The following is a 17261-nucleotide window of genomic DNA, read 5'->3' on the forward strand; positions in this document are numbered from 1 at the left end:
TGCTCTTGACCCAAAATTCCTTCCCCACAAAGAGCAAGAAGGGTCTTCGTAAACAGAAGTCAGATCAGGTCTCTCCCCTGAAACTGCTGTCTACCCCAGCCTCCCCTCACACCGAATGAACTGCAAGTCTGTCCCCATGGCCGTCTGGCTCTTCCCAACCCCTCCAAACCCTCTCTATCCATGCTCCCCTGGCTCATCCCACTCCAGTCATCCTGGCCCCCTCACTGGCCTCTGAGCAATCCACATATGCTCCTGCCTCAGGCCCCTGCACATGCAATTCCCTCTACCCAGAATGCCTTGGCCTGGCTCCTCTCACTTCTCAAGCCTCAGTTCAAATGGCACCTCCTCCAAGAAATCTTTCCTGCTTGCCCTGAGAGATCTATGCCCAACCTGACTTCACCTTCACTGCCCACATCATGGCTGCATTATACATTTATTTGTATCCTCGTTTATCATCTGTCACTTCTACAGACTCTAACACTCCCTGAGAACAGAACAGTGACCACTTCCGTCTCATTCATAGCTGTGTCCCACTGTCCAGAACAGAGCCTGGCCCATGGTAGCTGCTCAGTAAATGTCTGTGCAATGAATGTGGGGTGATAAAAAGGCCAGGATAATGCCCAGGTTTTCAACAATGGCAGTCCCATGGATGGCAGTGTCACTCGCTAAGATGGAGAGAGAGAGCAGGTCTAGGGGGTGGGAGGAGTTCATTTGGGAGATGCTGAGTTTGCGGTGGCTGTGGGACCTTCACTGTGTCCTGGAGGCCAGTGGGTTTCCAGATTAAGTGCTCTAGACTGTGGTACAAATTTGAGTCACTGGCGTACTGACATGAATCAAAGCCAGTCTGAGGAGAGGACAGTATGGGCGGCATGCCTAGGCCTAAGCCTGAGGGGCCAACATCCAAGGGAAGGGCAGGAGAGGTGGGGCCGGCAGCCTGTGAGACAAACAAAAGGCAGAGTGCAGTGACCTGGAGGCCAGCAGAAGCCTGTTGAGGAGGAGAGTGGTAGTGGTGTCAGAAACTAGAGAAAAGCAAGAAAGATAAGGAAAGAGAAATGTAGTGGAGAGATTTCTATCAGCTTTGTGTGGCCACGCTGGTTTCCTTGGCGATCAGAAGCTCTGGCTAGCAGATGGACGTGTGGTCATATATCTCTTGACGTGCCATGACCTTATTTTGGATTAAATGCAGTCTGTGCAAGAGGCAAACTTTTGAAACGTGAGGTCTGTGGAGAGTGGAATGATAAATGACATGACGGCTGCTGAGGGTGGGAGGGAAGCCGGCGGCTGGCCTTGAGCTTCCCACAAGGCAGAACTGACCATGCTTTTCCTAGGCTACAATCTCCTTGTGGTGGCTTCTACTTCCTGGGATCAAAGTGGTCCCCTCTGGCCTTCTCTCCTGTCTGAAGATCTTCAACACCCACAGCCCTCCTGGCGCCATCCTCTAGGACTTTGGCTGTTTCTCATCCCCTGGCCCCATTGCAATGCCTCCTTGTCTGCCTGCAAGGCCTCCTTGTCTGCCTAACTGCCACCTGGTCACCTTTCCAGCTCTTCCAGGAAACATTTTGTAACCACATCTCCAGCCAAAACTGAGGTTAGGTAATCAAATTACCCGGGGCCTTGTGCATGCCCTTGTGGCTAACTGGATCTGATCATCTGGATCCATGTGTCTCCCCTGCCAGACCTCTAGGCCTATGAAGGCTAACATGGACTGTGGACTCTGAATAGTGAAAGCATTTGCCCAAGGTCACACCCCTGAGTGACAGAGATGAGTTCGGACCTCAGCCTTAACTCCAGAGTCACGGTGAGATGGTCAGCACAGGGCCTGGTGTATGCTAGGTGCTGCTGAAATATTTGAAGGAACACATGAGCTGTGACAGGCAGCCTGTGGGACCTCTGGGGACACAGTGGCCAGGGTGGAAGTAAGAACATGTGCTACCAGGACTCAGAAAACACTATCCACCTAGCTCCTGGCATGCCCTGTGTCTTTCCTTGCCTCTAAGAAGGCCAGGAAAGAAGCTCAACACTGGGACTCACTGGTTGACTCTGGGTGGCATTCAAGGTAGGCAACCCACTCAGAGGACTCTGGGAAAGTGCTGGAGGTGGGGAGTGGGGCAGAAAGGGGCAGCCGCTTCATTTTCACTCCCCCTGCTTGTAAGCTAACTAATACCCACCCTACCTAGGCCCAACACTCACAGTTCTCTCACTGACCTACGTGGGACTTAAAGTTTAATGTTGTTGGACCTGTTCTTGTTGTTCCCAGATGTAAGAGGCCAGATACTCACTTGCCTTCTACCCAGCAGGATGGACTGGGGGAAGGCAGCAGCCCACTTCTGAAAGGCTTCAAGAGCCCTCCTTTAAGCAGCTTTCTCAGATAGCCCTGGTAAAGGCACCTGGGTCCTAGCTATGTCCGACTTCTCTTTCATGTCTCAGCCCAACTTGTCACTCCCTCTGGAAAGCCCTCCCTGACACCCAGCAGAATTTGACTCTCTCTATTATGTCCTCACTGCTAAACCACTGCAATTTACATTTATCTGTGCTTTTTGAGATAAGTGTCCCTCTCCCCCACCAGACTGTGAGCTCCAGAAACACCTGACTCTGATTTTGCTCACCAAAGGTAGCACCCTGCATGGCACCTAGGAGGTGCTCCTCAAATTATCAGCTGAATGAACAAATGATTCTGGGCTCGACTCCTAAACCTACCACTTCTCTGTGATCAGTGGGACCATGGGCAGGTTATGGAACCTCTCCGTGCCTCAGTTTCTCCGTTCTGCAAAATGGTTCTTCCATCACCCACCTCGACGAATCTTTGTAACTTAATGTCACAACGAACGTTAAGAAATTCACACACAGACTGGCACACAGAACAGCCAGATAAACAGAAGCTGCAGCGCTCCCAGAGGACGGGACTGGCTCGAGAGCACACTGGCCCCGATACGCTTTGCCACCTCCGGTCAAGGGTCGTGCGGCTGCTCGGCTCTGGGCCTGGCTCTGAAGCCGACTGCGGCCTGCCCTCCCCACGGCCCCCACGAAGGCCTGAAGCCCCTGCCCACAGCAAGAGCTAGGTCATGCAGCCAATTACCTAGCAACGAGGTGGGGCTCGAAAACCGGAGACCCCTGCCAGGTAACCTAGCAACAGGGTAGACCCTCAGGCGAGACCTATCGGCTTCTTTACTTAGGACCAAGGTGGGTCCCATTGGCTGGTTGCCTAGCAACAGGGTAGGGTTCCCCCCGAAGGGCGAGGTCCCCGCCAGTTGCCTGGCAACGGGGAGGGCGGGGAGCCCTCCGTACCTTGCCCTTCAGGTCCAGCACGTAGACGGCACTGGCGGACATGGCGGCTGCGGGAAGCCCCGGCAGGGGCCGAGGCGGCAGCGGCGACGGCGGGGATTGCCGGGCGTTGGGTAAGGCCGGGCACGCCCCACGACGGTTCGCCTCCACTTCCGGGCCGCGGAGCCGCGCGCGGACCGTTATGTCCGGTCGAAGGAGGAGCTGTGAGGAATGCGCAGGCGCGGGGTGGAGTGTGCGCCGGCGCAATACGCCGGGTGTGACCTTATTTTCCGCTCCCAGCTAAAGCATCCCGGAAGTAAGACCCAGAGGGTCAGGGCCAGGCGGAGCCGGCTGATGCAGGGCACCCTCTATCTGCCTCGCTGGGCGACGAGGTCTTGGCAGCTGGAAACTCGCTCCTGCGAGCCAGGTTAGGTGAGAGATCCCAATGGTGGATCCCACCTAGGGCTCAGCCCTATGGAACTGCTATTCTGGTGGAGTCTAAGAAATAAATACGTCGTCACCAATTGTGATATGCTTTATGAGGAGGGCTAAGGTGGTGGTTACTTAGAAAGAAAGCAAACAAACTCTCTGAATGGCAATCAAGCCTTATCAATAATCATTTCTGTCACCTGTCACGGTCAGCATTCGTCGGTCAACAAGTGTGCTTGCTTATTGCCTGGAATGATCCGAAAACCACGCCCCATTGAACCTGGGCGAAAAACACTTGTTTTATTTATATAATTAATGGTCACTGGTGGGTAATGCAAATTGTGACCCCTGATTAATCAACCGGTTGGTACCTTGGTTGCTTTTATGAACTTTTGAGCTGTGGAGAAATGCCAGTATTCTGTGCCAAGGAACCATCAGTGTTTGGGGAATCCCAACCCTACAGTATCAGAACCATTTACTTGTGCCGCCTGCCTCTGACTTTTAATCTTCCCTCCTATCTCCACCTGGTGTTTTGAAAGATGGCTTTCTGCAATATAACCTCTGCTTAGGATAAAGATATAAGTGCAGGAAAATCCAGAGAACACTGGAATATTTGAGGACTGCTAAGTCAATCCTGGGCTAGAAGCATTCTTGCATAAAGCAGCCAAGAGAGGCTTTTTGACAGTTTTCTTGTAAGAAACCCTGTTGTACCTAGCCTCATACTTTGCCCAATTTGTGGCAGTTAGCAAAATATGTCTCTTTAAAATTGCAAAACTATACATCTCACTGAAGAAAAACAGGAAATGCCAAAAAGTATAAGGCAAGAAGAGCCAGCCAGGAGAGGAGACCTCTCATTATGGAACATTTCCTTTCAGGCTTGCTCTGGGCGTTTTAGACTTTTAATACACTATCAAGGGATGGGAGAACGTCTTTTGAGGAAGATTTCAAAGTACCAAGAGGATTGTCAGAGTAAACACTCTTCACACATAATTTACTTGTAACCTTTTCTCCTTTTGTGGAGGAATTGGAGTCACATCTGAATTTCATCCTTGGCATTTATATTTAATATGTAAGACAGATTTAGTCTCTGCAATATCTCAGAAAAGACCATACTTATTGTGGTAGATCAGGGTTTCTCAAACTTTGCTGTATGTATATTAGGGTCCCTGGGGAGCTCTAAAAAAAAATCTCAATGACCAAACCCTATCCCAGGCAGTGTCAAATTCTGCTGTTATGCATATAGCGGAATTTGAGGGCCACTGTGGTAGACCATTAACAGTGATGGCCCTCAATAAACCATGTCTCCTGGTGTTGATGCTCTTGGGTGGTTCTCTCCCAGATTAGATTTGACGTGACTTGTGTTGGCCAATGAAATAGCCAATGTGGGGAAAGACTGGCAGATGAGATGCCATCTCGGACTTTCTGGTTCTGGACAAGTCAATCCAGCTACACAAGTGAACTAAACTACACCACATGGAGCAGAAGAACCATCTGACTGAGCACAACCTACCCACAGAATAGTGAGAGAGAAATTCTGTGGTTTTAAGCCACTCCATTTTGGAGTAGTCTGCTAGGCAGGGAAAATTGTATTATCTTCTACCATACTGACTTCACAGCACCACGTCATGCTCACAGACCCCAACTGCAGGCTCATGGACAGAAAAGCCCTGAATATGACTTTTTGCCATGAGGCTAAAGGGGAGTCTGCCCAAAGGAGCCACTGCTAATGAGAGTATGTCATCTGTCTCAGGTGGGTTTTGAACCACAGGTGGAAACATGTCACATGTTTCTCCAAATTGAAAGCAAATAGTCATTTTGTAGTACGCACATTTTTCATGTGCAATAAATCCAAAAGGCAGTGTTTCTGGTAATAAACAGCCTATAATTAAGATACTCAGACTTATATTTAATAATTGGTTTTTGCTTTATTCTACATTCACATATGACAGCCCAAACCCAACACTTAAACATCTTCCTCTTCTTTGTTCTTTTTCAGATCTGCGTCAACGGAGGCCATTTTTCCCTGTAGCATATGCGGTCTAATCCTCATGCCACAGGGACATGAAGGCCCCAACATCCGGCACTGAACCTAGGTCCTCCTCTGAATGCACCCATGTCTGTCTCTGCTAGAGCTGTGCCCTGGTCCCGTCAGCCAGAGGTGTCCTTAGGCCAGGAATGCCAAACAGGTTCCATGTTATGTGCCAACTCTGAATAAACATGGGTAGCTGTTTGGAGCCCAGGGTTGAGGGTAGCAAGGCGGTATCTGGGTTCCATTACAAAGAATGTGGTGCTTGACTGGCCATGTCTGCCATGGCAATACCCACTGGACATGTCTGGAATGGGGAATTTGGGGGAACAGGCCGTGTACCAGCCACCCGTTCAGCTTAGAGAGGGACAAGGCATTTGTTCCAATCTTTGCATTGGGTGGTTATTCTCTCTGGCCAAGTGGCTGAGGAGGCAGTCTGAAGGCCACAAAGCTGTAAGTGGCCTCACCAGGCCCCAGATGGAACAGCATAAGCCCCCAGCTAGAGGAAGCTTGAAAGGGCAGCCCACGCAGAGCCCCAGAGGGTCTGCACATTGCAGCTCCTTCTCCTCTGGAGTCAGTTTCATCCAGGCAAATATAGTTGGCTGGCTGTGAAAATTAGTTAGATGCAACTTGGGCGTAAAAACACTGTTCATTGGTATTTACACAGAAATAACCCTAATCCGTGGATAAACTCTCAATAATTTCCAGTCCAAACCAAGAAGGTTCATCTTCAGTGTGCTATTGAGAAATGAAAATAGGGTAAAAGGACAGTCTTAACTTTAATTAAGTTCTGGAATGAGGGGACACTGCTTTGAAGTCACAGCAGAAGACACAGGGTGTGTGTGTAAGGATGTTTCTAGAAAATACCAAAGGCACCAAACATAACCCAACTTGGCCTTCTGTTTCTCCTTGGTGCCACTCCATACCACAGGCAGGGAAGCTACTTCGTCCAGCTGACTTTGGGAATGTCATAGTGCTCCGTGAGTGTGTCTAGGTGTCTGTTGAAGTCCTGGGGATGCCAAGGAGAAAGCCAATGTCAGTAAAGTGCCAAGCAGGGTACTAGGGACGTGTGGCACCATTCACCCTCACTTCTCCATAACCTGTCTCCCCTCAGTGAGCCCCCTCTGCGCAAAGCCACCCTGCCAGGCCTTACAGCCACTAGAACCCCAGCCTCTCCCTTTAATGACCCCAGGGAGGTTGGGTAAACACCCACCCCTACTGACACTCCAATGGCTTCTCTGCCAGGCTCCAAGCCTCCAGACCTAGCAAGGACCTACATGGCTGAGCCTCTCCAACTGGGCATGTGACTTACCTCTACCCTTTGCTTGTGGGTTTTGGATGCTTTCTTCAGGATCCTTTCCATTTGCTGAAGAGAAGAGAGAAAGGCATGTGAGTCACATGTTCGACACAGCCCAGGCCATTACAGGATGGGACATGGGAGTCCCAGACAGCCTGGCTCTCACACCTAGAACAGCTGGAGGTCTCAGGTCCCTCAAGTCCACTCAGGCTCGTGAGACAGGGACACTTGGCTACAACATATTCCACCAGAAACCCAGGTCAGCTGCCCTTTGGTCTGAGTGGCAGGAAATGTACTAGCACCGACTTGGGTAGACTCTGCTGGGAACTATACAAGTTCCCAGTGCTTCTAGCTTCCTTGGGCAACTGACAGGATCTCCCTTTTGCAGAAAAAGAAGTCCCTGATGGGGTTGGAGGAAGGATGACAAATGAAGAAAGGACCTGACACAAAGTAGGTGCCTCAGTGACAGTATCCATCCTGATGCTCACAGTGCCAGGAAGGCTACAAGATTCAATTACCTTCACAAGCGATTCTGGAATATGCCTCCAGCACCAACATGACTGCCTCCACCCCTCATTCCCAATACCTGATCGCAAGAGTTAAGTGCGTGGGATGCAGAGCCAGGCAGACCTGAGGCTGCACCTGGCTCTATACCTACTAGCTGGCTGGCTATTGCTGACTCACTTTGGTGGCCCTCCGCACCCCTATAAGTCCAAGAACTGCATTTTCTGGTATTCATGGCCTTGTACAGTCATCTGCCACAATGACTCTGGGCTGGCCCAGTGACTCAGTTCACTTAACAGAATGTAGTGTCAGTGCTGGCCTGAAGCCTTAAGAAGACCCAGCACCTTTTGCTTTGTGCCCTTGGAAGCCAGCCATCATACAGAAGTCTGATGACCTTACTACACAGAAAGGACCGGGAGGATGAAATGACATGTGGGGGGAGAGGCCATAGAAGGAGCACTAAGGCAGTGGACATGTGATGGCAAAGCCATCTTGGATGTTCCAGCCCAGTTGGGCCTCCAGCCCCAGCTGCCATGGGACTGCTCCAGACTCCAAGCAAGGTCAGCAGAACCACTCAGCTGAGCCCGGTCAAACCGCAGACACATGCAATAATACTGTCAGCTACCACCTGGCTGCTCCTCCCTGCTCCTCTTCTCCTTTGCTGCCTCATCTCTCTCTGCCCCCAGTCAGCTCCCACCTGGCTGATTCTCCCCCTGAAGTGTCTACTCTGTCCATTCCTGACTCTCTTTATGCTGCTATGAGCCCACATGAGGCTAGTGTCTCCTAAAAAGGGGCCAAACTGACTCGACCAGCTGTCGCCAATGCCAGGCCCTTGGTAGGGCTCTGCCTTCCCTCTCCCTACTCCATGCATCAAGTTCACAGGGTGTCTTAGGTGCTGTCATCATCTCCGCATGGCACATACAGAAAATTAAGACCAGAGTGCACAGTGGGTGATGGGCCTAGAGATCCCAAGCCTTGACCCTTTCCACCAGGCCAGCACCCCACTCCAAAGGCCCTGCACCCAAGAGCCAGGAGCTGTCCAGCCTTCATGCTATACTCAATCGAACACCTTCCACAAGGGAATCTGCACTGACCAACTGTACCTAGCTTTGCCCACACCTTCTCCCTTCTCTCTCATCTGCCTCATCTCTCTCTCTTGTGGGTCAGACAAAACCTGCAACAGTACTTCCGGTTTTAAATGCTAATAACAAAAACTTGCCCTTGACCTTCTACCACTTCCAGCTGCAGGCCCATTTTTCTGTTTCCCTTGACAGTAAAACTCCCAAGAGTCATTTTTATTCCTTGTCTCCACCTCTGCCTCTCCCCACCCTCTCTTGGATCTACTCTAATCCGTCTTTCTTTTTAAATTATTTTAAATTATGGTTGACATACACTGTTATATTTAATCAGCCTTTCTTCCTCCTCATTTCAAATGCCAACAATGGGCTCTGAATGCTCACTCCAAGAGACCTCTTGGCAGGATATGACACGGCTGATCACTTCCTTTTCCTCTAAACACTTTCTCCACTCGGCTCCTAAGGACACACACTCTCTCCTGGTATTGTTCCTTCCCGTGATACTTTGCAGTTTCTTTTCTGACACCATCTAATCACCAGAAATCAGACCTTAGACCTCTTCTCTGTCACTGTATCTCTTCAAAGGAGATCATCCAGTCCCATAGCAATTCCCAAATGTTTATCTGGGGCCCAGACCTCTCCACTAAACTGCAGATTCAGAAGTCAAACTGTCCACGAGAATTCTCCACTTGTATTTCTAACAAGCGCCTCAAACTTTACTTCTCTAAAACCAAGGTCTTGATCCCCCGCTTTAAAAACCTGCTTTACCTGCAGTCCTTCCTCTTTCAGTAGGCACCTACTGAATGAAGGCACCTTCATTCACTCAGCTTCTCCTGCCAAAATTCCTGGTCATACTTGATTCTTCTTTCCCAGTCCACACCCAATCCATCACCTGATCCCGCTATTCTTCCTTCAAAATCTGTCCCAAACTCGGTACCTTCCATCTCTTCCACTATTAGTGCCTGACTCTGAGCAGCCATTATTAGTCACCTTGTAGGCCGCACTGGCCTCTCCCCGACCTCACGCTTGCTCCAGGAGTAACACTCCATCCCTGCCTCTTAGGGAAGGGACTATGTGCATTCACTTGTTAAATCCTCACCACAAACTTATGAAGTAGGGACTTCAGCCTTACTTTACTGATGAAGAAACTGAGGTGTGGGAGGTTAGCCAACTCGCCCAGAGTTACACCACCAACAAGCAATAGAGACAGAGTAGAACCCAAGTCTGTCTTACCAAAGCCAGTGCATCTCACTTTTGTTTTGTTTTGTTTTGTACAACTGAATTAGGCCTGAGAGCAATGAGTAAACTTTTCCCTAATGTCACTTGAGAAAATCACCCTGTCCTGGGTTAGAGTTTCTCAGCCTGGGCTCTACTGACATTTTGGATCAGATCATTCTTTTCTGTAGGGGGCGGTAATTCGATCATTATAGGATGTTGAACAGCGTCCTGACCCTACACTCACTAGAAGCCAGCAGCACCCAGCCTGAGTTATGACAAAGAAAAATGTCTCCCAATATTGCCAAATGACTTCTTGGGGATGGAAGTAGAGGGAAAAAACAGCTTCCAGTTGAGAACCACTGACCTAGACTGGTTACCCTCCCACCCCCACAGCATAAGCTTATCTATCTAACGCTGACCACTCCTATCCCCACTGCACACATTTATTGTTTAATATCGAGAGAAATAATTTAATAGAGCCTTAAAAAACAACATGTTTGAATGTGCCAACAAAGTCGTCATGGAAACAGACTTTGTGGTGACTTACAGCAGGGAGCACAGCCATTTAGTAGCAACAGCTAACACCAACTGAGCATTGATGTTATACCAGACCTAGTGACAAATGCTTCACCTGCATTACAAAGTTCCCATCCCGCTTAGGAAAAAGTACTATCCTGACTCCTACAGATGAAGAAACTGAGGTACGGAAAGAAGATAAGTTACTGGCCTAGTGTCACAGGGCAAATAAGTGACAAAGCTGGAATCCAAACCCGACTCTCGGCTCTGGCTCCTTTCAACGCCATCTCTAACTCTGTCATCTACTCAGGCCTGAAGGGCTTCCTGTCATCGGAACTCCCCCAGCTGTTCCTCTCTCGTCATCTTCTCCCCGGAATTAAGGTCTTCTCTGACCGCTCGCCCTCCTCCGAGCATCCTGGAACAGTACCGCTTTCGAGTCTCCGGGCCCTTCCTAAGCACCTACCCGCTGGAGACCCAAGCCCGCTGCTCGCGGCATCCCCAGCCTCCCCACCCGCCTCACCCGCTTCTCCTGCATCTTCTCGAAGGCTGCCTGGGCCGGGGTCCGCTTGTCCAGGCCGCGCCGCTTCTCCTCTTCGTTCTTTTTGCTCGTTCCCATCGCTTCCAGGAGTTTCGCCTTGTCTTTGTCCTTCTTTTTCTTCTTCCTGGGAGAGGAGACGGTAGGAGATGGGGTGAGGGCGAGTCAGAGAACAAGAGCCCGGGGTCTCGGAAAGAGGCTTAAGGGGACAGAAGATGGGGCCTCGCGGGCTTCTGGGACTCACCGCTTGGTAACGCCGAGCTCTGCGACGCCTTTCAGCTTCAAGGGCCCCTTTTGGACCTGCTCGTAGGCCGCCATGGCGCCTGTCAGCAGTTAGTGCCTAAACTGCCACACTTCCTGTTTGAGAACTCTACTTCCGGCAGAACTCCCGCCTCACTTAGTCTTGAGTGGCGGTGCGAAGCAGTGCACATGCGTCCTTGGCATCTGGACTCGGGCCGCTTTTTCAGGTTGCGGGAGGGGCCTGGAAAGTCAGGCGCTACGCCTCCTTTGCAAGCCGTCTCCTGCCACACTTCCGGCTTTGGCGCCCACTTCCGGGTTCCCCGACCTTGGGATCCCGTAGACAAGGGAAAACAATTTGACAGGCGCCTTTTCTTAAAACTCAGCGTCTTTTTTAGTGTTTTACGTGCCTTTGGATGTCCTTTTCTCTTTTACCGCCATATTTTGGACGTTCAATGGATAGCATGCATTTTAATTTGTACTGTTGACCAAATTGTGCCACGGGACTTGGGGGGAGAAGGAGGATAGGCGGGAGAAAAAGCAAGCATCCCCCTAATCTGAACGACACTGGATAAAGGAGGGCTCGGTGCCTGCATTTCCCAGTTCTACCTGCAGGGGGAAGCAAGCGACTGCCCAATTCTCCAGCCATAGGCTCACCCTTTGGCATTCCAGAATTGGATGAGAGTGCCAAAAGAGAACCATAGGGCCTGACGGCCTGTGCCAGCTTCCTCGTGGGGCCGTGCATGACAGAATCAGCTCTTCAGAGAGGGACAGGACAGATTCAGCTGGAGAAAGCTGTTCTTCCCAGTCAACCCAGCAGCTGTGGAGCTTGTCTCTGGCTCTTCCGAGACTGTGTGCCTTGGAGCAAGTGGATTGATGTCTCTGAGCTTGCCTCATAAAATGGGAATAATGATAACAACAGCTAATACTTTATATGAATTTATACGGGTCATCTCATTTATTCTCACAGCCACCTTATTCCATAAACCAGCCTGACTTTAAATGTAGGGAAACTGAGGCACAAACTGTTATCTAACCTATGCTGAGTGTTCCATTCCTGCTTTCATCAGGTCACTATGAAGCCATCCATTAAAAATGCATCATCATTTTATAAACCTTTAAGACATTTTTTTCATATCTCCCCCTAAATAAAACACTTTAATTTATTTTTAATTTAATTTAATGAGAAAAGTTTACCAATGAATAGAGCTGCTTTGGAGAGCCAGAAACCATTGAAATAGTTAACATTTTTTGTCCTCACCTGAATCCATTTTTGTCCTTTTTTGGAGTAATATTACCCCCATTAATGATTTATGTTATAAGAGGAAAGGACATATGGGTGTTTCCCATTTGGGGCTATTAAGACATCTATTACAGGTTTTTGTGTGAAATAGTTTTCACTTCTCTGGGACTGCCCAAGAGTGTGAGTGCTGGACCATAGGATAGCTGCATGTTTCGTTATTTTCTTTTATTGTGGTAAGAACACAAATGAGATCTATCCTCTTAAATTTTTAAGTGTACCGTACATTAACGTTGACTATAGGTACAATATTGTACAGCAGATCTTAGAGCTTAATCATCTTGTTTGACTGAAACTTTATGCCCAGTGATTAGTAAGTCCCATCTTTTTATTGCATTAATGACCTCATTAGATCTTTAGAACAACTCTCTGAGCTATGTACAAAAAATAATTTCCATCTTATAAAACCAGGCTCAGAGAGGTCAGGTGACTTTCCTGAGACCACACAGCTAGTTGATGGAGAACAGGCATTTGAGCTGGGGTATGCTTGGAGCCTCTATACCTCCCTACCTGTCTTTGGAAGGTACCCCCTCCCCTCAGGATCACCTAGTGGTGGCAGATGTTGTCTGAGGCTCTTTGACCTCCCACAGCCCTTCTCCTTGCCCTGGTGGCCATGGACATACTCAGACTGTTGGCCAGAGAGCTCGGCTGTAACTTGAGTCTCACCCAGGATGGGGGTGACAGGGCGGGTGGGCGGGTGACAGCCAGGGCAGGGAGATTTGCCCAGACACTGGTGCATGGCAGCCTGGCAACCGCGTGGCCTTGAGGAGACTTGGGGGCTTCAGGAACCTGTTCCTGGCAGTGGCCTTTACCATGGGCAACAAGCAGACAGTCTTCACTCATGAGCAGCTGGAAGCATATCAGGTACGAGTGATGGGTGGAGCCCTCGGTGGGTCTGGCAGCTTTGTTTTTCTGGTATGAGGACTGGGGACAGCTTCCCTTGGTCCTGGGTGTGCTGTCAGCAAGGGTTCCTGGTGCAGCTCTGTGTGCAGCACTGGCAGAGATGAGTGTGGGGTGGAGGGGAGAGGAAGGAGGCCCTTGGGCAGGGTCTGCGTTAAGCCGACATCTCTCTCTGCAGGACTGTACCTTCTTCACAAGGAAAGAAATCATGAGGTCAGTCTGGGGAGAACGGGGGGGAAGACCTGGACAGAACTTTCTATACGGTGCTAGAGGATATTTGTAATTTGACAAGTCCCAGCGCTTCATGGAAGTTAGAGAGCTAACGGTCAGTGGATAGAGACAGAGATGGGAAGTCTGAGAAGTCACATCTCATCATGTTGTCATGCTCTAGGCTCATGAGCTTGGGCTTTCTCCTAAGGATGGCAGGGAGTCATGGAGAGCATGTGAGCAGGACAGAAACAGATCAGCATGTTAGAAGGACCACCCCTGCCCCCGCCCCCAAGGCCAATGTGAAGAGTCCGGGACTGGAGGCTGGGAGCCCAGGGGCAGAGTACAGAGCCAGCTCTGGACTGTGGGGTTGGCATTAAGGTAAGGATAAAGGCAGGTACCCTGAGGCTGCTTCAAGTTCCTGGTGTGAGCGAGACAGCCATGGTTGGGTATCCCACATCATTACTCAGCCTATGGAGCCATTGTCCAGAGTCTCTGACCCAGGAACTTGGAGCCATGAAACCCAAGCAGCCCAGGGTTCGGCTGCAGAGTGATCGGGGCCAAGGGCCCAATTGTGTGGGCACAGGACATCCATTATTGATGGGCACACCTTTCACCAGTGAGCCCCATTGTCTGGGTGAAAACAGCTTGCAGGGTCACCCTGGCCATGATGATCGAATTACTGATGGAGAAACTGAGGCTTGGACAGGGAAGGCTGACCCTGGCTCTGCAGATGGGCTGAATCCCAAGGAGTTTGAGGGCGGACATTTCGTCTGTCCCAAGCTTCTCACTTGTCAGACAGGCTGACTAAGGCTCAGAGGAGAAGAGAGACTTGCCCAAGGCCATACAGAAACTCAGGCTATTCCCTAAAGGGACCCATATAGGGAACTGGGTGGTCAAGACTGAATTTCAGATACCCGCTCCTTGAGTTACTTTACTAGTCACCATAGGACCCAAGGGTTCCTGTCTCCTTCCAAGACAGTCCCTAGCAGCTTAGGGATCTCTGACTCATCAAGGATGGTCTCTACAAGACTGCTGCTCAGCATGCTCCAATGAAGGTATAGTGTCACCAGGTGAGAGCATCAGAGTTGAGAGCTGGTTTCCCTATCAAGGTAGTGATAGTATGGCTTTTGGTGTTTTCCAAATGTCTTTCAGTCACCTTATCGAAAAACTTGAATATTAGCTTTTGTCTTTGTTGTGCCCCATTGAGGGAACCCTGCTTCCCATAATAGAGGGAGAGAAGGAAAATGTGAGGATGGGATCTTTAGAGGCATGGTCTTGCCGATAATGTGATGTCCAGAGATTCATAAGTTGTCTCGGGTCATTGTGAAATGACCTTGCCTTAAGCACTCTCCCTTTTGCCAAGATCATTTACCTAATGAGCTCCTACTCATGCTTCAAAGCCCAGGACCAATGCCCCCTCTTTCAAGACGTCCTTCTCCTTCCCTGGCTTGCTTCCCCCACTCTGGTCTCCCCAGGCTCTGGGCTGTCTCTTTATGTTAACCTTGCCCCCAAAGAGATAGGGGTGCCTGTGTGTGGCTCTGTGTACCTGAAGGCTGGGCCCAGGGCCGATAGCTCCCAGGGACCTAACATCTTTCAGTATGGAGTGAGCAGCTGTGAGAGTGGGAGAGGAGGGACGAGTCCCCTCCCCTCCATCTTCAAGCCCTTCCCAGCATTTTCCTCCCTACACCAGGCTCTTCTATCGCTACCAGGACCTGGCCCCCCAGCTCGTCCCCCTTGACTATACCAGCTCCCCTGATGTGAAGGTGCCCTACGAGCTCATCAGCAGGATGCCTGAGCTGAAGGTGTGCCTGGGCCGTGGGGGAGGTGGGGAAGTAATAGCGATGTTCCTTGCTGTATTTCTATGAAGTGAGTGCTGCATTTTACAGATGAAAAAACCGAAGTTCAGAGAGGTTAAGACACTCGTTCATAACCACACAGCCAGGATGTGACAGAGACAGGATTCAAACCCTGGGTTGTTGGGAGGACGAGATGAGATAATGCAGGTAAAGGACTTAGCACAGGGCCTGTTGCACGGCAAGTACTCAGGGAACGTGAGTTCTTTTCATAGTAGGAGTTGCTAAATGCACATTCTTCTTGGCTGGATGTTTGATAGGTAGTTTGTGTCTCCAAAGAGTACTTGTAGAGTGAGTGACTGTGCACAGAGATTATTGTATCACAAGGGACATAAACGTCATTCAAGAGGGACAGAATAGATCACATGAGCTAAAAATCCAGGGGCAAGGACAGCATCAGGTATGGCTGAAACCAGGGTCTCTGAGGATGTGCTCAGGAATCTCCATCTTTTAGCTCCTCCCAGGAAGAGGCTTTAGTCTCAGGCAGCCTGTTCTCTTGAGGTAGTAAAGGGAACCCTCGGTGGCCCCAGATTTTTTCTTGTCAGCTCTGCAACCAGCAGAATGTAACTCTCTCCATTTCAATTTTTCAAAAAACATCCCAGAGCAGCCTTCAATTGGCCAGTTTGAGTCACGTACCTATCCCAGAGCCAATCACGGTTGCCAGGTGAAAGCAACTCTCTGATTGGCCTCACCCAGGTCATGTGGCTGCCTCTGTAGCTAGAAGCGGGTCAACACCAAGCAGACCATGGGGACAGAGAGTAGAGTTGCCTGAAGTCCTATTCAAGGATCATGGGAGGGAGGAGTCTGGGAGGGGGGTACTTAGAGGTTCCCAGGAATGTGGATGCTGAGAGTGAGACCACGTGGAGCCCCCAAGACCCTGGTCAGAGATGACCTCCCTGCTTCCTGTTCCCAGGACAACCCATTTCGCCAGAGGATCACCCAGGTCTTCTCTGAAGATGGGGACGGCCACATGACCTTGGACAACTTCCTGGACATGTTTTCTGTGATGAGTGAAATGGCTCCTCGTGACCTCAAAGGCTACTATGCTTTTAAAATCTATGGTGCTTATAAGGCCCAGGGTGGGGGAGTGTGGGGCAGGGAGTGGGAACAAGACCAGGCCCAAGACTAGGAACTGCCCTGCTGTCACAACGTCTCCCCAAGGGCTTTGAGGCCCAGCTTTGCCCTGTCCTCCACCCTACCCCTTACCTCCTGACCTCATCTCTTTGCTCACTCTATTCACTCAATTGCTCACTGTATTTGCTCACATTGGCCTCATTCTTCCTCCAACACACCAAACTCTTTCTGCCTCTGGGCCTTTGCCTCCACTGTATCCTCTGCCCAGAACACCTTTCCCCTGGCTTCTTGAAGTCTAGGTCAAAAGTAGCTCCTGCTTCCAGTCATTCTCCACCCGCCCCATCCTATATCTCTTCTAACACAGAGAAGTGCCGCTTAATTTCTTATTCATTGATCTGTTCACTTCTTATTGACTTTCTCTCTGAGATAATCCAGGGTAGCGACAGTATCTGTTTGGTTCATCATCTTTCTCCTGTGCCTGGCACATAGTAGATGCTCAATAAATACTCGTTAAATGAGTGAATGAAAATGTTTCACAGTGCCTGGCACACAACTTGTTGAGTGAGTGAATGAATGACAAATTTATCATAGTAGGTGCTCGATAAATACTCATTGAATGAATGAATGAATGAATGAATGAATTTGTCCCTGCCTAATTCACAAGCAAGACCCAGTTTTTCCCCCCAGGGTCTTGGGTGCCCCGAGTGTCTCATTTTCCTCCTCTGTGACATGGGGACAAGATGGGCCCACGCTCCCCCAGCCTACCTGTCACCTATTGTCTGTCCACCCAACATCCCCATCCATCCTACTACGCAGACTTTAACA

At 50.0% G+C, this 17261-nt stretch overlaps 3 protein-coding genes across 3 annotated transcripts in view; 1 reads left to right on the forward strand and 2 right to left on the reverse strand.

Moving 5' to 3' along the window:
• Positions 1–3489, reverse strand: part of AP1M1 (adaptor related protein complex 1 mu 1 subunit) — a 28503-nt gene extending 25014 nt beyond the window's left edge. Inside the window, exon 1 of the mRNA XM_011366889.2 lies at positions 3286–3489. Within this exon, the coding sequence (XP_011365191.1) occupies positions 3286–3327 (42 nt within the window). The 5' untranslated portion in view covers positions 3328–3489. The remainder of the gene's footprint in view (positions 1–3285) is intronic.
• Positions 3490–5590: 2101 nt separating this feature from the next.
• On the reverse strand, positions 5591–11327 carry FAM32A (family with sequence similarity 32 member A). The gene is made up of 4 exons (XM_011366890.2): positions 11107–11327; positions 10848–10989; positions 7029–7082; positions 5591–6725 (listed from the first exon to the last, which is right to left on the reverse strand). The coding sequence occupies exons 1-4, from the start codon at positions 11178–11180 to the stop codon at positions 6657–6659; spliced, it is 339 nt and encodes a 112-aa protein (XP_011365192.1). The 5' UTR covers positions 11181–11327; the 3' UTR covers positions 5591–6656.
• A 1885-nt stretch (positions 11328–13212) lies between these two features.
• The window catches only part of CIB3 (calcium and integrin binding family member 3), a 6377-nt gene continuing 2328 nt past the window's right edge, over positions 13213–17261 (forward strand). Inside the window, exons 1-4 of the mRNA XM_023534572.1 lie at positions 13213–13288; positions 13803–13887; positions 15200–15311; positions 16276–16423. Of these exons, the coding sequence (XP_023390340.1) occupies positions 13213–13288; positions 13803–13887; positions 15200–15311; positions 16276–16423 (421 nt within the window). The remainder of the gene's footprint in view (positions 13289–13802; positions 13888–15199; positions 15312–16275; positions 16424–17261) is intronic.

Source organism: Pteropus vampyrus, unplaced genomic scaffold (genome assembly GCF_000151845.1).
Source record: "Pteropus vampyrus isolate Shadow unplaced genomic scaffold, Pvam_2.0 Scaffold126, whole genome shotgun sequence".
Taxonomy (NCBI): domain Eukaryota; kingdom Metazoa; phylum Chordata; class Mammalia; order Chiroptera; family Pteropodidae; genus Pteropus; species Pteropus vampyrus.

What these genes read in the sequence shown, in the direction of transcription:
- FAM32A (XM_011366890.2), bottom strand. Translation starts at nt 11,180, where the DNA reads ATGGCGGCCTACGAGCAGGTCCAAAAGGGGCCCTTGAAGCTGAAAGGC. An exon ending in GAGCTCGGCGTTACCAAGCG is followed by an intron (nt 10,990 to 11,106) that starts GTGAGTCCCAGA and finishes CTCCTCTCCCAG; the next exon opens with GAAGAAGAAAAAGAAGGACA. An exon ending in AGAAGATGCAGGAGAAGCGG is followed by an intron (nt 7,083 to 10,847) that starts GTGAGGCGGGTG and finishes TCTTCTCTTCAG; the next exon opens with CAAATGGAAAGGATCCTGAA.